The sequence below is a fragment of the Echinops telfairi genome, unplaced genomic scaffold (assembly GCF_000313985.2).
Source record: "Echinops telfairi isolate 266 unplaced genomic scaffold, ASM31398v2 ScPeMD7_3533;HRSCAF=4204_0, whole genome shotgun sequence".
NCBI classification, from domain to species: domain Eukaryota; kingdom Metazoa; phylum Chordata; class Mammalia; order Afrosoricida; family Tenrecidae; genus Echinops; species Echinops telfairi.
In genome coordinates, this window is record NW_022107431.1 from 89,788,781 (window position 1) to 89,805,287 (window position 16,507).

General features: G+C 38.7%; 1 protein-coding gene and 1 non-coding gene across 5 annotated transcripts in view; one reads left to right on the forward strand and one right to left on the reverse strand.

The window, feature by feature from the left end:
* SNX14 (sorting nexin 14) overlaps positions 1 to 16,507 on the forward strand; it is a 98,175-nt gene that overhangs the window by 17,710 nt on the left and 63,958 nt on the right. For 2 of the 4 annotated variants that reach the window (XM_004696275.4, XM_004696276.2), the window contains exons 2-4: positions 9,268 to 9,388; positions 10,748 to 10,824; positions 10,906 to 10,984. In XM_004696275.4, the coding sequence (XP_004696332.1) occupies positions 9,268 to 9,388; positions 10,748 to 10,824; positions 10,906 to 10,984 (277 nt within the window). The remainder of the gene's footprint in view (positions 1 to 9,267; positions 9,389 to 10,747; positions 10,825 to 10,905; positions 10,985 to 16,507) is intronic. The other 2 variants (XM_030886709.2, XM_030886710.2) reach the window with 1 other exon arrangement.
* Positions 8,592 to 8,781, reverse strand: LOC115871171. The gene has a single exon (XR_004047143.1). It is a non-coding gene; the product is annotated as a U2 spliceosomal RNA (small nuclear RNA).

The window sequence follows — 16,507 nt, forward strand, 5'->3', positions numbered from 1 at the left end:
GCTTATTCCAAGCACAATCATATCTGCAGAGAGTAGATGACTTCTGGCAGTTCTTTGAATGGTATACTTGTCAGTCTATTAAAGGTTCAGTTAAAATGGGGGCTTTTGAGGGGCCCTCCTGGGAGAATTTAATTCAATGTGCAAGGTGAGCCCAGAAGGTTATAGCGACCATTTCCTGGGATTCCCAAGGGGTTTTCCTGATAGATTTTTTTTTTTTTACAAAAGATCATGGTGGCTTATTAGGAAGAAATTTGAAAACTACCTTGGTGAGAAAAAGGTCAGGAAAGTGGCCCTGAGCAATATTTTTCCATCACAACAATGCACTGCTCGTTCTCTGAAGGTGGCAGGGGAGAATGGGATTTCTTACCCTAGCCAACCTACAGCCCGATCTTTCCTCTTTAGACTTCATTTTGTTCCCTGAATTCAAAAGAACATTAAAAAGGAACACAATTTGAGACCTTCGAAAATACCAAAATTGTTGTTTTGATGTGATGTAAATTGATTAGCACAGAATTCTTCCAGGAATGGGCAAAGTGATACAAACAAACACCTACCTGCTGTATAGACTTAGATGGAAGATATGTCAACCAGAAACAGTAGTTTCACATTTTGAAAATTTTGTTTAGTGAAGGTTTCTATGATTTTGTAGCAATACTTTTTTTGGCTTACCCTTTTTTGTAAGCAACTTCAACAGCTACTCTTTTTTTGTGTGTGTGTTATAAATATAGTAATACAACTTATGTGGAATTAACTTTTTTACAGGTGTAGCAATAAATTATTGATACACTTCTAAAAGTGGGCTTTGCAACCATGCTCTTAATCTGATTCTTTTCATCACCATTAACTGCAATTCACTAGTCCATAAGCAAAAATTCTTCCCCTTCCCTTTTTAATACATTGATCTTTATATATTCTGGCATATTTCTAAAAGATCAGAATTTTCTTCTATTTCGTTAAAAATGAAGTGTGGTATTGGTGGGGTTTCTGTTGCTCCTTGGTAGTTTTCAGAATGAGGTTCAATACTGACTTTAAAGAGCACATTGCAAACAGAGGTGCCCCTCTTTTTAGCCCTAGCATTTTATTAATACAATACTTAAAAATGTAGGAATACTGTGTGAGTTGTTTAGCGATTATTTATATAATCGCAACCTAGAGTCTACATATATTTTGGTGTGCATATTTTTTATCACACATCTAGTTTTTCTCCACCAGTACATATTTTTAAATGTATTACCAAGGAAGTTGTGAACCTTAATATGTCTCTAAACATTGCAGAATAGATTTGGTTACGGAGTTGATATTTGTGTATGGTTTTCTTCTTTCTGACCTTTTCCTTAGAAAAAAGCTATTGTATGTTTGGAGGAATGCTGTAATCTGCAGATTAGGATAAGGATGCCTTGGTTGTCTGTGATTTGAACTCACCAGCTACTCTTGAGAAAAACATGGCAGCCTGCTTTCTTAATTATTTACAGCCTCGAAAAACCTGTGGAATAGTTCTACTCTGCTCTGTAGGGCACTGTGACTTAGAATGGGCTTGACGGCAGCAGGCGAGGCTAAGGATCAGACCAGTAATTAACACCAAAGTCCCTACATTCTAGTTGGGGAATGAAAAACCTAAAAATTGACATTGTATGAGATATTAATAGCAATTAAAGGCAACATTGGGAAAGCTAGTATAAGTTGTGTTTGATTGCCACATATGTGATATAGACACATAGTATGCTCATAGGACTCCCAGGAAGACCACTATACACAGAAATAGGCCTTTAGGGAAGGTGAATTACTATGTCGTGATAGCTAGGTTGTGAGCTATGTGAAGAACATGCATGAAAAGTGATTACTTCTCTTTCCAGCTTGGATGATAATCTTTCTGGCTTCTGTGTGTGCCGTAGTGGTTGAAAAAGCATAGATTGTGTCTGGGTTATGAACAAGATTAAATTTTGTGCCCTGAAGAATTTGTAAGTAAGTCAGATCAGGTGCATAAATTTTTTACTTAAACTTAGTGCAAGAAAAGGCTGAAGGCATTTTCAATGATTTGTGAAGGTGATTGTTATGAATTGGTTTCAAGTAACGGTGGTATCTCACATAGTGTGTTATGAGTTGGCCTCCTAACTGCGAGGTCAGCAGTTTAAAACCACCAACTGCTCCATGGGAGGCGAAAGATGAGATACAGGAGCAGTTTTAGTTCGTCCTGTACGGTTTCTCTGAATCAGGACTGACTCGAGGTCAGTTTGTTTGTTCTCTTAAGAGGTGTGGTAGTTATGCAATCGTTTGTAAATTTTGAGAGGATTAGGAGTAGACTGAATAGGGATTGCGTCTAATTCAGTTATTTGTCACTCATTGTCATTGAGTCGATTTCTGACTCAGAAAACCTATAGACTAGGGTAGAATTGTCCTTATGGGTTTTCAAGACTGTAACTATTTATGGGAGCAGAAAGCCTTGTTTTCTTTTTTTTTAGGGAACTGGCTGGTAGATTTGAATTGCTGACCTTACAGTTAGCATCCTAACAGAACCCATTAAGCCACCAGTGCTCCTTTAGTTCTCTTTGTCTTTAAAAGAGAATAACCTACACTTAACCAATTCTATCTTAAACTTAAGCCTACACGAGGCTTTCTCTTTGTCTTTAAAAGAGAATAACCTACACTTAACCAATTCTATCTTAAACTTAAGCCTACACGAGGCTTTTGCCTGGTTGACCAGTTTGGATGTTTCTTGGTTTGCTTTTTATTTACAAATATTTGATCATGTTCATCCCCTGTTAAAGTCTCTTCTTCTTTTTCAACTTGTTAGTTTTTGTGATTTGCTCCTTGTTTTTCTTTAACTTTTCTCACTCCAAGATTCCTTTTGTAGATTTCTCTTCTCTGCTTATTTTTAAATTTTCCTTTGTGTTTCCTTTTGCTCTGTAGTCTCTTTCAGCCAAATCAGTGATCCTTATGCTGATGATTCCCAACTCTCTATCCTTAAGCCCACATTCTCTCCAGTTTTTTAGACTCCCTAAGATTTAGCTGCATATAAAACCCCTCTGCCCAGATGTCTTAAGACACTGTCTAAAAGAAATGGATTTGTTTCCCTTGCTTTACTATTCACGTCTGGTCAACTATTTAATCTGTTTAATTCCTCCTTCCAGATTTCTCTCAAAACAGTCATTCTATCACTACAATTCCTTCCTAGTATGGGCCAGCATTGATTACTGCAACAGATTTCTAATTTAGCCTGTTTCTAGTCTAAGTCATTTTCTTTATGGTAGCCCCAAGTGGTCTTCCGATTATGCATTGTAATGGTACTAGTATACCTTGCTTTCCCAAACTTTGCTTTATGCCGCTTCACCTTTCTTAAAGACCTACTTGAGCCTGTGGTTGCTAACTGAAAGCGGCAGCATGCACCCTGAGTGGGGAGAATGGTGTTCCCAAGCTCTTCCTCTGGGAGCTATGTTGTACATAATAATCTCTCCAGTACATAGGCTGTGTATTTATCCTATAATTCTTGCTTTTTCTCTATATGTTAGTGTTATTTGAGGTTTTAAATGTTACATGATTTGGCTGGTTACTTGTTGGAGGTGGGAACACCAAACTTTTCCTTATGTGGTAACTGCTGCCTCGCATCTCTCCCACTGGGCTTTTGAAAGATACCATAGGGGCACTCTCCTTTCAAATGGAAGGGGAAACCTATACCATTCTCCATCTGCTTGCTCTTAAAACTTAAAAATTGTCAGTGTCTCCAAGTTATTACTTAGGGCTGTTGATAGGAGATGACTGGAGTTCTACATACCATGTTTGGCAAAGAACTGAATGATTGAGAAGCTAAGTATGTGTACAGAGGACTGTGGGGTAGCTGGACCTCAGAGACGTGTGGAACCAGGATCTGGGATATCTCTAATATGTTCTTCACTTTGCTGTTTCTCCTCTGTTAACTGGCCTCATTATTTTCCCTCCTACTGTTTCTTTCAAGTGGTAGAGCACATGGCTGCCTGTAATATTAGAGCTTCACATTTTTACTACTATAAGAAAGAACTGAGACTTTGGTCCGATCTCATTCATGGAAGGCACTCTGTTTTGAATGCACCCCACCTCCCAGATCTGTTGGTAACCCATTCCAGGACCATTTAGCTGTCACCAACAGGTGGAGGTTCTGTGATGGAAGGTCCATCCTGGGTTTTATGCCCTCTCTCGTGAGGGAGATGGAACCTGAAGAAGACAAGTTTCTCTTCCCATCTGAACCTCATTGTTAGAGTCAAGAAGAAAAATTTTGCAGAAGATAGACTTCATGGGGCCTGCAAATTATTAGCCATCTAGTACAGTTATTCTAGAAATAAAGACAGTTTCACTTTGCACAGTAGTGTGGGGTAGTACAGACGACTGTGCAAGCTGCAGTTATGTGAAGTGATCTTAGTAATTAATGAGAAATGATAATGCTTGTTTTGTGATCTTTAAAGATTTTTGCCAAACATTAGAAAGTGTCTTAACTTGCTGTTGGAAAGCTAAATGAAATGTATTTACTTAGTACACTGTAATTAGAAACATTCGAAACATTGATGACTGAAGTGTTATTTTAAAAAGTGATCAAGAGTAATTTGGATGGTTCCTGCTTTCTCATCCTATAACTTGGAATATGGAGCAAGTATTTTTTTTTTTTTAGGTATAGGTCGTGCCTTTAAGTACAGATCAGTTTCCAACATTTTATCCAGTGTCATAAAATATGTGTTCTTTCTCACACAGCGTGCCCTACTTTTCCTATACTCTCCTTTTCTTCTGGGTTCTTTAATTTATTGCAGTAGCCACATGGAACACACAAATGATGCTCATGATTGTGGCATTTATTAGGGAGGTTAACAGGATACAATTCAGTTGAGAAATGTTCAGTATACTGTTCAGTCAAGACATGTTACAAATTTCTTTCAGGATGCGGATGCTAAGGCCCAAAGGGCATGCCCCTCAGCTGTAAGCCTTAACATGGGTACCCAGCTCCTGATCTGTGGGGTCAGCAAACTCAGGGTCCCCAATTAAGTGAGCAGAGGCATTCCACTCGACAAGCCAGTCCCATTCTGCTTTACTTGCTCTGTGGGCTGGGAAGGCCACTGCTTTGTCTCACGCTCTGATTTCCGGTTCTCCTGCTGCTGCTCCTGTCACTCTCATCTAGGTCAAAGGATGGGTGCTCCATGGCCGTCCAGCAGATTTGCCCTACTCATGTTAATTGCAGTGGGAATCCCTCTTTCTGCTTCTGAGCATCTTGTTAACAAGCACTCACAACTGAATCCTATCAGTATCTTCCTCCACTTTCCATTAGGAAAAGGTCATTGGGAGGTGGTGGGGTGGTGGTACAGAGACTGTGACTAGAAGAGCCAAATTAAGTAATTCACTGCCCTGCACACACCTTTAATATGAAAAATTAAAAAAAATTTAATATGAAAAATTTTGCTGGTGTCATTTCCTTGGGAACATTTTCATCCTTTTAAGCACAAACACTTTAATAATTTATACCTACTGTCCATAGTCCTTTAATGTCCTCATCCCTAAGATTAGCCATTTTTTCCATTAATTTCATTTACACTTGTAACATGGTCACTTTTTGTTTCTTTCTTACACTTTCATGTTTGTAGGTTAATTCCTCATTAAAAAATGTTTCATTTTTTAAAATGCCACATTGGCTTGCCTTGGGAGATATGGAGGTGTTGCACTGGCAGACTTTGCTGTCTGTGTGTGAACTGAATAACAGGTGTGGAGTGACTGATTGCTGACAGGGTGAAATTTGAACCGTGTTGTTGAATGGCTGGTATTATTTAATAAAGCCATGGTAACCAAAATGCATGCATATTTGAATTGTGCCGTGCAAGGATTGCTTGTATTGGGACTTCTTCACATAATGTCACGAAGTCATTTGTCTTTCCTTCTTTTTTGAAGATTCATCTCAAGAGCACTTCTTCCTTGAACTATGCTGTGATGGGGCGGGGGCGGGGTGGGGTGGGGTGTTCCCAATAAGGAAGCTATGCATAGGCTTGCTAATGCTAATTTACTTATTTGTTGTGAATAACTTCTCATGGGTCTCTTTGATGTGGTGAAGAGCGGACACAACTGTTCACTAGAGATTAGTAAGCAAGCATTAGGAACTAGTGGTCACCTGAATGGTAAATGGGTAGGTGCTGTGTCCTTCACAGGGACTGTAGATTGAAAAGAGGCTTTGATTTGTAGTCAGGTGTTGTGGGTTTGGCGGAGAGAGAGAGAGATGCTAGCCATACCTAAAAACAAAATCATGGATGTGGAAAAAAAATTAAATTGCTCACTGTAGATTGTCTGTAGTAAGAACACACATGCCTGCATTTACTTTGCTTGTTGGGAAAACTAACGTTGCTTGGTTCTTAACCCGAGTGGTTTTCTCTGTTGTTGGAACTCCTCTGCCTCCTTCTCACTGCCCGGTCCCTTACTCTTACCTACTCTGCGCGTTTTCCAACGGGGATTCTGCTCTCTGAAAAAGACTCTTCTGTTTTTCTGGCTTTGGGTGAAGGGCGTTACCTGAGGTGGTACTTTCTTTGAACGTAAGTTCAGAGACATGTCTTCGTCCAGCAGGCATCGTTCTGCTTTAGTGAATGAGCATCACTAGAGGTTGGGTCCTCTCTCCAGCCCTCATTGTTGGCAGAAATAATGCTCAGTCACTTCCGTTTTTAATCTGCAGAAGTCAACAATTCGTGTCTTTTAGTTTAAAACGAATACTTTCCTTTTCTCACTATTTTCAATTCTATACCATTGGCTAAATTAACAATACTATGAGTAGAATTACCATATGCTCTGTGGGGATTATTTATAATGTTTCCCAATAAAATGGTAGTGCTATCTCTAAAGTGGACCAGGGACATATGTAAACTATAGCTACATCAATGGATTTCGAACTCGCATTTAATAGTAAGCTCTAGTCAAAGAAAAATTAGTTCTTATGATAGGCCTTCGTGAAGACATCACTAAAGATGTGGGTCCTAAAGCAAAGTGTGGTGAAGAAATCAGATGGTGACTGGACATCAGAAAGAATAGCATCTGGGAGCTTGTCTTAAAACAAGGGACTCATCTAAGTGAGGGGTCAGCTAACTCTGAACTAACCAGCGTAATCAAAGGATTAACAATAAAATCCAAGATCAGAAAAGGAGACGTATTAGAGTTTAAATTTTGTGCACTCTGTGTACAGAAAGCTGTGGAAGATGGTGAAAGCCCCAAATCCATTTACAGAACTCCACAGGGACTAAGTCCATTGAATTCCCAAGACCCATTGACTAAGGATATGAATAGATTTGCCTCCAGACAGAGTGCATCGAAATGCAGATAACTACAGATATTGTTGGCGCAAATTGTAACATCTTACCTTTTTTTCCTTCTTTTTTCTTTTAACCCATTTTCAACTTGATCTGGTTTTTATTACATTCAGCTAGCTTTTGGATTGAGGCTCTTCCGTGTTCTATTCTGTTTAGTTGCTGTTTTTCTTTTTACTTGAATTATTTTCTTTATATGAAACTCAGGATTGGTAGATTTGTAGACAGCAACTAGATTACTAATTTCTTAGGGTTATGACAGGGGAGGTGGGGGTGGAATGAGGAGCTAATAATGGATATAAATATGAAGAAAATGTTTAAAATTTATTGGGGTGATGAATGTACAACTCTTTTTAATATGCATAAATATTGAGTTCTATGATATATGAATTATATGTCAGTAAAACTGTTTTAAAAACACCTTACAGAACACAGCTAGCTCTAAGTAACACCGTCACCATAAGTCAGAATTGACTCAATGGCACGTGATTTGCTTTCTGTGCATGCATCATCTGTAGGATCATGTGTAGAAACCTGATTATGCTCGCATTGAAACGGATGACAAGGATCTACTTATAACCTCCTCCCTGGGGGATAGATAACAGTAAAGTGGGTGAAGGGAGACGTCGGACAGTGTAAGATATGCTAAAATAATAATAATTTATAAATTATCAAGGGTTAATGACGGAGCGGGAAGCGGGAAGGGAGGGGAAAATATGAGGAACTGATTCCAATAGCCTAAGTGGAAATCAAATGTTTTGAGGATGATGAGGGTAACAAATATACAAATGTGCTTTACACAATTGACGTATGTAGGGATTGTGATAAGAGTTGTATGAGCCCCCAATAAAATGATTAAAAACCAAAGAAAATGCTCTTTTTTGAAGAAGAAAAAAAATCACTGTTGTGACCTCATGTACAGTATTTTCCATGAGGATAGAGGCTCTGGCGGTGCTATTTCCTACAATATTTTTAAAGTTTAGCACATAATGACACATTGCTTGCATGTCTGCTCCAGCTTATAGTGACCTTCACTCACTCACTGCCACTGCTTGTTTCCGACTCATAGCAGCCCCAAAAGATAGAGTAGAACTGTCCCCGTGGTTTCGGGAGATTGTAAATCTTTATGGAGTAGAAAGCTTCATCTTTCTCTCATTAGAGACTCTATAAGGACAATAGATTTTACCCATACAGTTTCCATGGCTATAAATCTTTTTTTTTTTTAAGAATTGTAAATGACTTTATTAAAGACAAGTACCACAAAGTCTGAATTTAGAAACTGAAGGAATTATCCCCTAAAAGGGGTGCACTATTCCTGGAAGTACTGCAATACCAGGTCGATGTGTGGAGTGGACGGAGCAAGCTCCTATTCCATCTCCCTGCTCCAAAAATCCGTTTAATATATTGTCCTCGGATAGAGACGTATCAGATATTAAACTGATAAGAACAAATACTACACTTGATCTTAGCCAAAAGGCCAAGAAGCAATGGCTATAAATCTTTAAGGAAGCCGATTGCTAGATCTTTCTCCTCTGGAGTGGCTGATGGGTTTGAACTGTTGACCTTTTCATTAACAGCCTACTGCTTAAACCACTGCACCGCCTGGGTGTACATATTAGGCACTCAGGAAAATTTTTTTATTTAATGACACTAGTGACCAATTTTGGTAGGGTATGTATACTGTAAATATCAGAAGGTATTGTAAAAAAATAAAGTGTAAGCTAGTTAGACATAACAACATGGCTATCAAAATATGAAATAGAGAATTATACTTTTTCTTACAGTTTAAATAAAATATATATTTCATAGCATACATTAATGCTTTTATCTAAAAATAATACAAAAGATTTATCATGATTTGAAAAAATTGCTTCACTCTGATGTATTATGTACTTAATAATTTGTTTTATCATGGAAAAGATACGGTGTTACTCTCTTTTTTGGGGTGCTAATAATGACTTTATTTATTCCTAAGGTATCTTCATGTTTTAATGATTTTTTGGTCATTTGTTGCTGGAGTCGTCACATTCTACTGCTCATTAGGACCTAATTCTCTCCTACCAAATATACTCTTCACAATAAAATACAAACCCAAGGTAAAACTTATGTGCTCTTATTTTCAAAATAGACTGTGTATGACTCTATATAATACTTATTCTTGAAAGCATGTTAAACCAGTGACTTTTAAAAGCCCAAATACATTTACTTAATAATGGAAGACATGAAATCAATCAGAAAACTTTCAAAGTCGAGCTTACATGTGTATATGTTTGTAAGATATGCAGTTCTAGGTGGAAACAAAAAAAGGAAAACAGAAAATTCTTAAAAGAGATGTGATCTGCAATTTTACGGTCACCTCCGTTGTGTATTACTTGTGTGACAAGTATACAAGTATATTACTTGTAGGGCAAGATCTTATAGTAGGTTCCCAAGGTTCTAGTAGAATCACCTTGAAATCTTTAAAAATAAATGTGTGGGCCACACCACTAAATTTTGATTGAATTGTTAGTTCCTCTATTGTTTTCCTGTTGATTCCAACTCATGGGGATGCTCTAGGACAGAATCATATGTCCTTTTCAAGGCTGTAAATCTTTATGGAAGTAGATTTTCACATCCTTTTCCAGAAGATTGCTGATAAGTTTGAACAGGTGACCTTTGGCTGAGAAGCCGTACTCTTAACCACTATGCCGCCAGAGCTCCTTAGTTTTGAGTTAGGCCCTTGTAATCAGTCCTTGTTTAAATCTTTGAAGGTGATTTTAAGGCACAGCCACAGACAGCTATTTTAAGTAATGCCTTTGTGTTCCATAGAAACAGTCATGAGTTTCTGAAATAGGTTGTTTAAAGAATGTATTTGTATTTTTGAAATTTGATAAAGGTAACAGTGCATTGCATCTTTCTCAATAAAGCAAAGGTCCCTAATAGTAAATAGATTAGCATATAGTGAGATATCTTAAAGTCTTAAAGTGATAATTCTTCAAATTGCTGCAGTCCCTTTGTTCAGATTTGTTGGTTTTACTGCTTCAGGAGAAACACCAATGGAAAGTGGTACCCCATGTTTGGTGAGGAGCCATCCTAGTGATCACATATTTTCCCCATCCTGAAGTCAAGGTTTTAGAAAAGTAGAAAAAATTTTCCTGTGTGTTATTTGTTGTAGAGAATCATTTAAAAGTACTGATCATATTTTTTTACTTATGAAAGGTTGTAAAAATGGACTTTAATTTTAAGCTGAGAAATTTGACTTAAATGATAGGAAGCATTTCAGTAGGCATTATTTCTGTTAGTAAGAATTTAAGTTTAAAGAAGTATTATTACAGAGAATGGTGTCAGTGTTAAAGCAAACAAAACAAAAAACATTATGACCTCTGAAATCATACATTAAGAATATTTTGAAACTTGATTCTCTTTGAAAAGAATCATATTTGAATAGGCAATTGTTGTTTTTCTTCTTTTTTTAGCAGTTAGGAATCCAGGAATTATTTCCCCAAGGTCATAGCTGTGCTGTTTGTGGTAAAGTGAAATGTAAACGACATAGGTAAGTTCATGATTCTTAATTTGCTGATCTTTCTAATTAACATTTTGGATTTCAAGTGATCTAATGTTATGATTTCTTTAGGCCTTCCTTATTGCTTGAAAACTATCAGCCATGGCTAGACCTGAAAATTTCATCCAAGGTTGATGCATCTCTTTCAGAGGTAATTGATAATAAGTATTACCAAACATACCCCAATTTTTTTTTACATACCCAAATTTTTCAAGATGTTTCTATTTAATTATTTAGTCATGGGACCACTTAATATGTGCCACCACATTGAAGACACAAATGATATGCTAAAAATTTTAGATGGCATGCTTGCCTTCTTATGATTAGGCTGTAGAAATTACCATTTTGCTATTCCAAAGGAATGTTTGGAAATGCAGCAAATTATAATAATTCTTGCTGAATTATGATGACCTTTTTACACAGCTAAGAGGTAAGGTAAGCAGGTATGCTGACTTAATTAGTATTCTCGTTTACTTCTCTATGTTCTACTATCCATTGCAATTGCTAAGCAGAGCTCAGAGACAAATTCATGATTAAAGAAGTTAACAAATTGTAATACCAGTGAGAAAAGCTCAGGGTATTTGTTTACCGGGACATTTATCAGATCTGCTAATAAATGCCCAAAGGAGCATGCCACTCTGCTGGAAGCCTCAACCCAAAGGCATTCAGCTCAAGCTCTGTAGGTCAGCAAACCCATCTCCCTGAAGTGCCCAGAGGCATCCCATTCCAGTAAGTCTCAGGCTAAAGGCACTCGGGCTATCCTGTGGGTTAACAAGTCTAACTTCCCCAATTAAGTGCCAGAGGCACCCCACTCTGCAAACCAGCCTCCTGCACAAAAGCACTCAACTTGCTTCGTGGGTTGGGAAGTCCATCACTCTCTTCCATGCTCTGGCTCCCGGTTCTGCTGCTTCCCCGCTATACTCTGATGGTATAGCGGTCATCTGGATCCAGGAGGTTCACTGCACAGGGATCTCAGGGCCAGAGGATGGGCTCTACTCCTGGCTCTTGCTGGTAATGAGATCCCACCTGCTTCTCAGAGGATTCATTTTATACACAGCAGGATGCCACTCTGGAGAATCCTGTTTGCAGTTACTCACTGGTGATCCAGTCAGTATCTTTCCCTCCTTTTCTTCTCTGACCCATGCAGGGAAAAGTCATTTGATAGGAGTTAAGAGACTGGCTAGAAGAGCCACAGTAAATAATTCACTGCTCTTGTGGCAGGGATGGGATTGAGTTTTACAATTGCTATCTAATACAGGAATTCAAAGCATGTTCTTATCATTTCCTTCATCATATTTTATGGATACATTTTTGGTAACTTATCAGTTGTGTTAGCAATTTGTCTTCTCCATCATTTCTGGGAAACCAGTCAAGTCCTTGAAGGGAGGGGCTGCGATTTCATTTCCTCCAGCACCAAACATGGGGTCATGTAGCTTTAAAACAGTGGTTCTCAATCTTCCTGATGCCGAGACCCTTCTTTAACACAGTTCCTCATGTTGTGGTGACCCCCAACCATAAAATTATTTTTGTTGCTACTTCATAACTGTAATTTTGCTACCGTTATGAATCAGGTGACCCCTGTGAAAGGGTCCTTTGACCCTAAAGGGGTCACGACCCATAGATTGAGAATCGCTCCTTTAAAAGGTTTAGAGGAAAAATTCTATGAACTTTTTCTGTTTCCCATGAATTTTTTGAAGCCCTTTGTATTCTAGGTAGCTGGTTCACTTGCAGCGAATTAAGATTACTGCTAATTAGTTGAAAAATAGCATTAGCCATTTGAATATTGCTTAATTGTTCATTTTTCCTATTTTGTGTCTTTCTTTGCCTAAGGATTAGCTGAACAAAATGCTATTCAGGGCTTTGGCCTTTTTCTTTTTTCCATTAAAAATTTGTTTATTTTAATCAATTGTAATTTGCTTTGAAGTTTACTGAGAAAAGTAGTTTTACATTTGCCAATTTTCACACATTTTGTTTTGTGACATTAGCTGCAGTCCCGCTTTCTCCTGGGTTTCCTGATCTCTCTTTATGATCGTCTGAGCGTTGTTTTAGGGTAAACGCTCCTCTTTGGGTTCTGTCGTTGATATTTGAAGAGTACGTTCTTCAGGGCATTGTTCACTGAGCACACCTTTCCATTGTTTGACTGCAAGCTAGGATCCCTGGGTGGGTTCATTCCCAGAGTTTAAGGGAGTCTAAAGGCCGTAGTATCGGAGACTCCATTGCTGTCTTCAAGTCTGGTGTTTTGTGTTTTTTTTTTATGATTTTGAGTTTTGTTCTACATTTTTCTCTCAATTTTTTCAAGTCGTTGTACTGTGATCCTGAATCAGAGTGGTGGATAGGGGTAACCTGGCACCTCTCGTTCTTTTGGTCTCAGGGTAGTGGAGGATGTAGTATTCCTGGTTCATTAGTCCTTTGACACATTTGTTGCTGTATATCTTTGATTTTTTCCCCCCATTCTTCTTTGTTCTGGGCAAGAAGAGACCAATAGTTACATTTTAGGTGGCTGCTTGAAAGCTTTTAAGATGTCTGCCTTCTATGCAACAAAGTAGAGTGTAGATCATTATCTTTATGGACTATGTCATGCCAATGGACTTAGCTCTTCCTTGAGATGGTGATCCTATGCCACCACGTCCAGTGACTCAGCCACCCAAGGTGTTTGATTGTGGTTAAGAAGTTGTAATAACTTTACCCTTTGTATGCTCTGCTGTATGCATGGATAGATACAGTAGCACATGCTGCTATGAGATGGCTTTAAAAGGTTCATGCGAAAATGGAATGAAAAGATAATGAAACTTCTTTATGTTCTCTGGAGTTTACAAGGGTAAGTAAGTATTGATCCCAGATGTCCAGTTCTTGCATATATGAGTTTATTCCAAACAAATTATGTTTAAACATCTCCATGGTCAGTGGATGGCTGCAGACAAGTTCTCTCAGTAATATGCTTGTCTTAGTCTCCCTAGGGCACCTATAAAAAGAGGTCTATTCAAAGCAATGATTTCAGCAGGGATCTATTGGGCCAATTAAATTCTAGCTCAGAAGGTTAGCTTTTGGGGATTCCAAAGGGATAATATTGTTGGATTTTCTTGAAGGACACAGGATGTTTGTTGTGATTTATCATGAAGTTTTCAGAAAATCAAAAACTGCATTGGCGAGAAAAACACCAGGAGTGTTGCACAAAGCAAATTTTTTCTTTTTTTCCCCACTCAGTTATTAATAATGTTTGATTCAGTATATTTAAAATGTTCCAAACAATTTTGTTGTTGATATAATCTGAGAAATATTACATTAAGCAATTTACAACTATGTTGTGGTTGTTGGTTGTGAAGCGAAATCAGTTCGAACTCACATCGACCCCTCGTACAACAGAATAAAACACTGCCCTGTCCGGGAAGTGCCATCTTCACAGTTGTTATGTTGTTGTTTTTTATCGTTGTATTAGGGGCTCATACAACTCTTATCACAACCCACACATACATCAATTGTGTAAAAAGTACATTTGTACATTCATTGCCCTCATCATTCTCAAAACATTTGCTCTCCACTTAAGCGCCTGGCATCAGCTCCTCATTTTTTCCCCTCTCTCCCTGCTGCCCTCTCCCTCATGAGCCCTTGATAATTTATAAATTATTATTTTGTCATATCTTGCCCCGTCTAACGTCTCCCTTCACCCACTTTTCTGTTGTCCATCCCTGAGGGAGGAGGTCACAGGTAGATCCCTGTAATCGGTTCCCCCTTTCCAACCCATCTTCCCTTTACCCTCCCAGTATCGCCACTCACACCACTGGTCCTGAAGGGATCAGCCTCCCTGGACTCCCTGCGCCCCCAACCCCCATATGCACCAGTGTACACCCTCCAGTCCAGCCAGACCTGCAAGGTAGGATTGGGATCATGATAGTGGGAGGTGAGGGGGAGGAAGCATTTAGGAACCAGAGGAAAGTTGTATTTTTCATCATTGCTATATCGCACCCTGACTGGCTCGTCTCCTCCCTGAGACCCTTCTGTAAGGGGATGTCCAGTGGTCTACAAATGGGCTTTGGGTCTCCACTCTGTACTTCCCCCCTCATTCACAGTGGTATGATTTTTTGCTCTGATGATGTCTTATTCCTGATCCCTTTGACACCTCATGATTGCACAGGTTGGTGTGCTTCTTCCATGTGGGCTTTGTTGCTTCTGAGCTAGATGGCCGCTTGTTTACCTTCAAGCCTTTAAGACCCCAGACGCTATATCTTTTGATAGCCTGGCACCATCAGCTTTCTTCTCCACATTTGCTTATGCACCCATTTGTCTTCAGTGGTTGTGTCAGTGAGCATCATAGAATGGCAATTTAATAGAAGAAAGTATTCTTGCGTTGAGGGAGTACTTGAGTAGAGGCCCAATGTCCTTCTGCTACCTTAATACTAAACCTATAAATTTATGAACGTAGATCTATTTCCCCATCCTCATATATAAATGTATTTGCATATGTACATGTCTTTATCTAGACCTCTGTAAATGCCCTTTGCCTCCTAGCTCTTTCCTCTATTTCCTTTGACTTTCCTCCTGTCCCACTATCATGCTCAGTCCCCATCAGGGTTTCAGCAATTCCTCTTGTTAACCTTACCCTTGATCATGCCCTACCAGGCCTCCTACACCCTCCTGGCCACCAATTTAGATCACTTGTTTTTCCCATGTCCTTGGGTTTGTTAACACCACTACCTTTCCTCCTACCTTCCCCTCTCATTTCCCCCCCGGAACTGTTGGTCTTGTTTTCTCCTCCAGATTGTTCATCCAGCCTATCTTATTTAGACAGACCTGGCAATTTTTTTCATCATGACAATATGAATGCTCATTTTTTGAGGCTAAGTAGGATGATTGAATCCTCAAACTCAAAGAGTATTTCAAAGAAACATGATTTGAATCCCTCAAAAAAGCTCTCAAGATAGGTGCATTTATTCCAGGTTCTCACTTCTATTCTATTGGTGTGTATTTCTGTCATTGTGCCGGTACCGAGCTGTTTTCATTATCGTGCTGTATAGTAGGTTTAAGATTGGACAGTAGGCAGCCTTCTGCTTTGTTTTTCTTTGCTAGTGCTTTGCTTATCTGGGGGTCTCTTTTCCATAAAATTAGTGGCTAGCTTTTTTGTCTCTTTAAAGAATGGTGATTAAGATTGCCTAATATCTATAAATTACTTTGGGTAATATGGACAATTTCACAATGCTGTCATCCTATCCATGAGCATGTTATGTTCTTCCATTTCTGTAGGTCTCTTTGTTCTTGCAGTAGTGTTTTGTAGTTTTCTTTATATTTTTTGTATCTCTGGTTAGAATTATACCTAAACTTTTTGGGGGGGGGGGGTAGGGAAGTATCTGCCTTATTTCTTTTCAGAGTTCTATTTCTTGGTGTAGAAGGATATGCCCCCCCCGCCCACCTTCTTTCTATATTGTTCTTGTACCTGCCACTTTGATGAATCTTCTTATTAGTTCCAATAGCTTTCTTGCTGAGTCTCTGGGATTTTCTATGTATAGAAGTATACTATCTGCACATAGACAGTCTTACTTCTTCCTTACCAATGTGGATGGTTTTTATTTCCCTTTCCTGCCTTATTGCTTTAGTTTAAAAGACTTCCAGTAAAATATTGAATAGGAGAGGTGATAAAGGACATATTTTTCAAGCGGAATGCTTTCAAGCTCTCTTTGTT